Source organism: Chiloscyllium punctatum, chromosome 25, assembly GCF_047496795.1.
Source record: "Chiloscyllium punctatum isolate Juve2018m chromosome 25, sChiPun1.3, whole genome shotgun sequence".
Taxonomy (NCBI): Eukaryota; Metazoa; Chordata; class Chondrichthyes; order Orectolobiformes; family Hemiscylliidae; genus Chiloscyllium; species Chiloscyllium punctatum.
In genome coordinates, this window is record NC_092763.1 from 69,531,176 (window position 1) to 69,538,540 (window position 7,365).

The 7,365-nt window shown below is 43.4% G+C and overlaps 1 protein-coding gene across 6 annotated transcripts in view; it reads left to right on the plus strand.

Moving 5' to 3' along the window:
- Positions 1-7,114, plus strand: part of LOC140496033 (uncharacterized) — a 28,664-nt gene extending 21,550 nt beyond the window's left edge. For 4 of the 6 annotated variants that reach the window (XM_072595487.1, XM_072595489.1, XM_072595488.1 and 1 more), the window contains exons 6-7: positions 649-703; positions 6,648-7,114. In XM_072595487.1, the coding sequence (XP_072451588.1) occupies positions 649-703; positions 6,648-6,772 (180 nt within the window). In that variant the 3' untranslated portion in view covers positions 6,773-7,114. Of the gene's footprint in view, positions 1-648; positions 704-6,647 lie in introns of those variants that run through there. The other 2 variants (XR_011964141.1, XR_011964146.1) reach the window with 2 other exon arrangements.
- The last annotated feature ends 251 nt before the right edge of the window (positions 7,115-7,365 follow it).

Consider the following 7,365-nt stretch of genomic DNA (forward strand, 5'->3'; position numbering starts at 1 on the left):
TTTACAACACCACTGTTAAAACCCAAACCAGATCAGAGAAAAATTAAGGTGAGAGAACTGGCTGCTCTCCTTTCATTGTACAAGTGTTATCTTTCAAAAACTTGAGAGCCTACTGCTTGAGGCAGTATCTGTTAGCAATAATCTGGCCCTACTACCCTTCAACTTAGACTTTTTGGAGTCTGTGTCTTTTATGACCTCTGGGAGGGGAAAAAACACAAAGGACAAAGTAACCTTGTTAAAGGAGCAACATTGTCAAATTTCTCCCCCAGAAGCTGATTTGAAAATTACAGTCTGGTCTGTAATTTACAAGTCTCTTATTTGGAGAACCGATTTGTCACATGTTTACTTTTCATAATCTCATGTTTTGTTCTTTCTGTCTCCAAGACTCTGTTGATTTTTTTTTCAACAAGTAAAGCCATCCTCCTCTGGTTACATTTGTTTGTGTAGTATTTGGGATTTCTTGATTCTCGTGGGACATTTTTTGTCTCTTTCTCAGAAGCTCTTGCTCACACGTTGTCCACAATCTCCAGTAATGAGAATAAATCTAATGAAGTATTTTTATATATTTCCACTTTCATGATTTGATGTTGCTTGAAAGAAATTGAAATAGTGGATTCTATTTGTTCTGAATGGATTTTGTCTTTGCAGGTTAAAACTGCAACAGAGGCATCAACATTTAAATCCAAGCAGGAACTTGAAATGGGTAAGGCTTTTATTTCTCATTAGACTGATCTTGGCTATATTTTTTAAAGAGGTAAATGAGCAGGTTTTTTCTTTTCATCCCTCAAGGGCATTAGTTCTCTTTGCTAACATCTGGGTCCAGTGACAACATTGAGACCACTGTCTCAGTAGTCCAACAGTCTCATATAATCATTGTCATGGAATCATGTGCTACAGACAATGACCCAGAAGAGGGTGGTGGTGGAGTGTTGTTTTTTCAGACTGGAGGCCTGTGACCAGTGGAGTGCTACAAGGATCGGTGCTGGGTCCTCTACGTTTTGTCATTTACGTAAATTTATTTGGATGTGAGCATAGAGGTACAGTTAGTAAGTTTGCAGATGACACCAAAACTGGAGGTGTAGTGGACCTCACATTACAACAGGATCTTTATCAGGTGGGCCAATGGGCTGAGAAGTGGCAGGTGGCGTTTAATTCAGATAAATGAGAGGTGCTGCATTTTGGGAAAGCAAATCTTAGCAGGACTTATACACTTAATGGTAAGGTCCTCGGGAGTGTTGCTGAACAAAGAGACCTTGGAGTGCAGTTTCATAGCTCCTTGAAAGTGGAGTCGCAGGTAGATAGGATAGTGAAGAAGGCGTTTGGTATGCTTTCCTTTATTGGTCAGAGTATTGAGTACAGGAGTTGGGAGGTCATATTACAGCTATACAGGACATTGGTTAGGCCACTATTGGAATATTGCATGCAATTCTGGTCTCCTTCCTATTGGAAAGATGTTGTGAAACTTGAAAGGGTTCAGAAAAGATTTACAAGGATGTTGCCAGGGTTGGAGGATTTGAGCTGTAGGGAGAGGCTGAACAGGCCGGGGCTGTTTTCCCTGGAGCATTGGAGGCTGAGAGGTTGACAAAATTAAGGGGCATGGATTGGATAAATAGACAAAGTCTTTTCCCTAGGGTTGGGGAGTCCAGAACTAGAGGGCATAGGTTTAGGGTGAGAGGGGAAAGATGTAAAAGAGACCTACGGGGCAACTTTTTCAGAGGGTGGTACGTGTATGGAATGAGCTGCCAGAGGAAGTGTTGGAGGCTGGTACAATTGTAACATTTTAAGAGGTGTTTGGAAGAGTATGGGCCGGGTGCTGGCAGGTGGGACGAGATTGGGTTGGGATATCTGGTTGGTATGGACGAGTTGGACTGAAGAGTCTGTTTCCATGCTGTACATCTGACTCTATATCTGTCATCCCTAACCCTGAATATGTCCTCTGCCTCTTGCAGGCACAGGTGGTGCAGAGCTGGGCGGGAGTTGTTCTGGGAGTTCCCAACATTGACTATCAACACTGAAGTCTCATGAAACCAAGTCAAACATCAGGATTGCTGATTGCCATGTACTATCCTCCTTCAGCTGACAAATTGGTGCACCTCCATGTTGAACAATACCAAAAAGAAGCATGGAGGGAGGGCATATCATGGTCCTGTTCATGGATTCTCTTGGCTGCAGCACTGGCATTCAAATTGGTCAGCTCTGAAAGGACATTGGTACAAGACTTGGGTCTGCAGCAGGTGATGAGGGAAAAAACAAGCTGGGCTGCATCTGCACCAAGATGCATCTGTTTATGGTGGTATTGTTATGAGTCATCGTTGTCCAATCCTTTAGAGATAAAATTCTGCCCTCCCATTGAGAATACCTTGCTTTGTGTTGTGTGGCTATATACTAAGTGGGGTAAACATCAAACTGATAAAGCAACTCCAGATTGGGCATTTGAAAGGCAGGATGAACCATCAGCAGAATCATAGTACAACAAAATCTGCTTCATGGCCAAGCATATCCCCCATTCTACCATTGTTGAGCCAGGTGGTCAATCCTGGTTGAATGAAGAGTGTAGGAGGGCTTGTCAGGAGCATAACCAGGCATACAAAGTGAGATGTTGACTTGGGAAAACTACAAAACGGAACTACTTCTGTGCCAAACAGCATAACCAGCAGCTAGTGGATATTGCTAAGCAACTCAGCAATTGATGGATCAGATCTAAGCAGTGTCCTACTGCATCCAGTTGTGAATGGTGAACTATTCCCTGGAGGATGAAGCTCCACAAATATTCCCATGTTTAGAGGGGAAGGCCAGTAGAGTGAAGGTTTTTGCAACAGTCTTCAGCCAGAACTGCTGAGTGGATAACTCCCCTCAGCTGCCTCTAGAGTGGGATTGCCTGCCTATGATGTGATGGCCATATTTTAAGAGGGTGGTGTCAAGGAGCCCTAGCAAAACTGGAATTCAAAGTGCAGCTCTGATTGGAATCATACCTTGCACAAAGGAAGATTTTTGGAGGTCAGTATCTCCACTCCAGGGCATCTCTGCAGGAGTTCCTCGGTAGTGTTCAAGGCCCAACTATCTTCAGCTGCTTCACGATAACCACCTGTCTGTCATAAGATAAGTGGGATATCCACTGACTGAATAATGTTCAACTCCTTTGTAACTCCTCTGATGCTGTATTTGGACATAAGGCTGAGGCAGAGAAGTGTTCAGAGTGTGGTGCTGGAAAAGAACAGCAGGTCAGGCAGCATCTGAAGAGCAGGACAATCGATGTTCTGGGTATCAGGCATGAGGCTGGGAGCCTTGGAGGTGGAGAGATAAATGGGAGGGGGGTGGGGCTGGGGGAAGGTAGCTGACAGTGCAATAGGTGGATGGAGGTGCAGGTAATGGTGATATGTCAGAGGGGAGGGTGGAGCAGATAGTTGGGCAGGAAGATAGTCAGGTAGGACTGCTTATGAGGGCGAACCTGACGAGGGAGTCATGGAGGGAATGGATTTTGTGGAAAGCGGATGGGATGGGTAGGGAAATACATCTCTGGTGGGGTCTGTTTGTAGGCGGCAGAAATGGCAGAGGATGTATACAGAGGTTGGTGGGGTGGAAGGTGAGGACCAGCAGGTTCTGTCCTTGTTGTGGTTGGATTTGAGGGTAGAGGTGCGGGAAGTGGATGAGATGCGCAAGAATGCATCATCCCCCACAGGGAGGGGAAATTGCTCTCTCTGAAGGAGGAGGCCATCTGGTGTGTTCTGTGTGGAACTGGTCCTCCTGGGAGCAGATGTGGTGGAGGCAGAGGAATTGAAAATAAGGGATAACTTTTTTTTAACAGGAGGCAGGGTGGGAGGAGGTGTAGCCCAGGTAGCTGTGGGAGTTGGGGGGTTTATAAGATGTCAGTGTTGAGTCAGTCACAGTTGATGGAGATGGGGAGGGAGGTGTCTGAGATGGTCCAGGTGAATTTAAGGTCAGGGTGGAACATCTTGGAGTTGTGCACCTAGAGGTGGTTGAACAGTTCAATGCGGTGCTGATGCAGTCATCACTGTAGTGGAGGAAAAGGTGGGAAGTGGTGCCGCTGTAACTATGGAAGATGAACTGGTCTATGTAGCCGACAGAGACAGGCATACCTGGGGCCCATCTGGGTGACCATGGCTACCCCTTTCATCTGGAGGAAGTGGGAGTATTCAAAGGAGAAATTAAGGGTGAAGACAAATTCAGCCAAATGAATTCGTGTCAGTGGAAGGGTACTGTTGGGGACATCAGGACAAAAGGATGGAGGTGTATGGGGACTGGATGTCCCTGGTGAAGATGAGATGTTGGGGGTCGGGGAAACGAAAACCTTTAGAGGAGGTGGAGGGAGTAGGTGGTGCCCTGAACATATGTGGGGAGTTCCTGGACCTGGAGTGGGGGGGGTGGAGGGGATGGAAAGAGGAGTGTTGAGGTATGTGGAGATGAGTTCAATGGGGCAGGAGCAGGCCAAGATGATAGGTGGACCAGAGTAGTGAGGCTTGGGGATCTTGGGAGTAATATGTGCCACAAATGCCAGGCAGTCCAGCCATTTTCCCTTGACATTGAATGCCATTATTTTCACTGAATCCCACAATATCAACATCCTGTGGTTACCATTGACCAGAAACTGAACTGGGCCAGCCAAGTAGTGGCTATAAGAGTAGGCCACAGGCTAGAAATACTGCAGCAAGTAACTTGCCTCTTACTCCCCAAAGCTTATCCATCAATGAGGCCCATGTCAGAATGAGTGTCACTCCAACAATCTGAAGCTTTATCTACAAGATACACTGCAGAAATTCACCAAAGTTCCTTTAACAGCTCTAGTTATGAAGATGGGTCAGTGGACCCAAAATATTAACTGATTTCTCTCCACAGATGTGCAGAGATTTTCCAGCAATTTGTGGTGTTTCAGATTTCCAGCATCTGCAGTTGTTTTAAGTTTTAATTTCCTTGGACAGCACCTTCCAAATCCATGCCAGTTCCACATGAGGATAAGGACTGTAGGTTCATAGGAACACCTCTACCTGCAAGATCCCCTCCAAGCCCCTCAGCATCCTGACTTTGAAATATGTTGCAGTTCCTTCACTATTGCTTGGTCAAAATCCTACAATCCTCCCTAACAACATTGTGAGTCTGGATTAGTGGTGCTGGAAGAGCACAGCAGTTCAGGCAGCATCCAACGAGCAGCGAAATCGACGTTTCGGGCAAAAGCCCTTCATCAGGAATAAAGGCAGTGAGCCTGAAGCATGGAGAATTTTCAGCATCTGCAGTCATTGTTTTTAACATTGTGAGTCTACCTACATTGACACTGCGGTTCAGGAAGGTACACACCACCAACTTCGTGAGGGCATCTAGAGAAAAGCTGGTCCAGCCAATGATGTGCACAGTTCAAAAGTAAATTTTAAAATAATGAAACCACAGTTTGTCCACTGAGTTAAGTGAACATCAGTTGCTATAGTTTAGAGGGTGATTCTGTCTGTGCTTTGGCAAAATGTAGAATTCAACATTTTTGGGTTGGGAGTGTTGAAGTGTAATGATTATTGTCACGTTCTTTGAGTTGGTTGAATAACCTGTCTGGTTTCAGATCAGACATAAAAACAAGTGGTATTTGAATTCAGTGAATAGTCTTGCTCAAGAAAAATGTTTCACCTTTTTATTATTTGCAACAAAACTGGACAGTTCAGTTCATGTGAGAAATGCCACAAACTACATAAGAAAAATGCACATGTAGCTATGGAAGGGCATATAATCACCTTGCATATTGGAAAGACCTTCTCTTCTGGTTGAGATTGACAAGAGCCAATTCTAGCCATCTCAACTTGTTAATGTTTGGCCTATTGAACTGTTATTGGTATCAGGGTACTTTGTCAACATTTGAAATGTCTACCATGATGTCTACATGGCAAGTTGCAGCTGTGGCATTGCATCTTTTTAGTAGAAGGTAAACACTCATTAGGCACTCTTGCAGAGCATTATGACTTACTGAAAACAGCAATTGATTTCCGCATCATTCTAAATAGCCTCCTGTCAGAGATCAAAGTAGAAACAGCCAGAGGAAGGTGCTGAAGTTAGATATAAGCAGGGCAAATGAGAGTAAAGGGCTTAGTCTGTTCAAACTGCACTTTTGAAGGCCACATCCAGAGGATCCTTCCAAATAGTCTTGCAGCCCTTAGCTCGAGTCACTTTTATTTATATTTAATTTTTTAATCTGTGATGCTTTGTTAAATGAAAGCAACGCTCCAACTTTGCATATGCTGTACTCCACTTAGCGGTGGCATTGCCCACAAACTCCAACCTTTGGGAACTTGGAGTTCATTTAATCCACTAGCTGTTGCCTGTTGAGTATTGTTTTTGGCTTGTGCTATCCTGTTGGCAAGAAACATTGTTACATTAATGTTGCTATTCATCTATTTCTTGGAGATAAAAAGTGAGACATCTTGTCCTGCCCTGATAAATACCTGTTCTGCATTTATTTAAAATCTGACAAACTAGCACTGTAATAAAGGACCTTTTCTAGCAATAATTTAAATACTAATGATTCATTTGAGGCATTCTGCTCATGGCTACTCTGGGAAGATAATAAAGATTAATATTTCACTGGATTTCTCAAGCTTGGAAAGCACTTTTTTTTGTGTGATATAACTTGAGCCTGTTTTTTTTTGTTTCAGCCAAGCTTCAGAAAAAAAACAAAGAGTTGGAGGAGAAAATTGCAATGTTGGAACGACAAAATGCTGCTCTTCAGCAGGAGAAAGAGAATTTTGCTCTCATCCTGGAAGAAGGATCCATTGTCTAGTGCCCATTGTCCAATTACCTCATTTTCAAATATGTTAGGATCTTGCAAACCATTCAAAGAATGTGTAATAACCTTTTCAATCTTTAATTATGTGTCTCTGGTCAAATGTATAACTGGGCAAAATGCTAGTTTGTCAGCTAATTCTCAAGAGAATTTTTGTAACCATGTTGAAATTTAGCCCCAAGGATTGCATATTCTGAATCATGACGAAGACCTGTGAAAATCATGCTGCTTCAATATTTAATCTGTGGTCTCCCTCTAACCTGCTTGCTCTTTTTAAATGTGGGTATACAATGTATTTTTATAAATGTTCAAAATAAATAAAATTTATCAAGGAGCTGTTATGCTATCAGTATATTAGAGTAAATGTCAGACAGCATGGAAATAGACTATTCGGTTCAATTTGTGCATGCTGACCAGGTTTCCTAAACTAAACCAGTCCAATTTGCCTGTGTTTGACCCATATCAGTGTCAACCTTTCTGATTCAAATAGCTGTCCAAACGTCTTCTAAATGTTGTAATTATACCTGCATTTGTTGTGTTCATTGGCAGTTCATTCCACATGCAAGCCACCCTCTATGAAAAATTTCCCC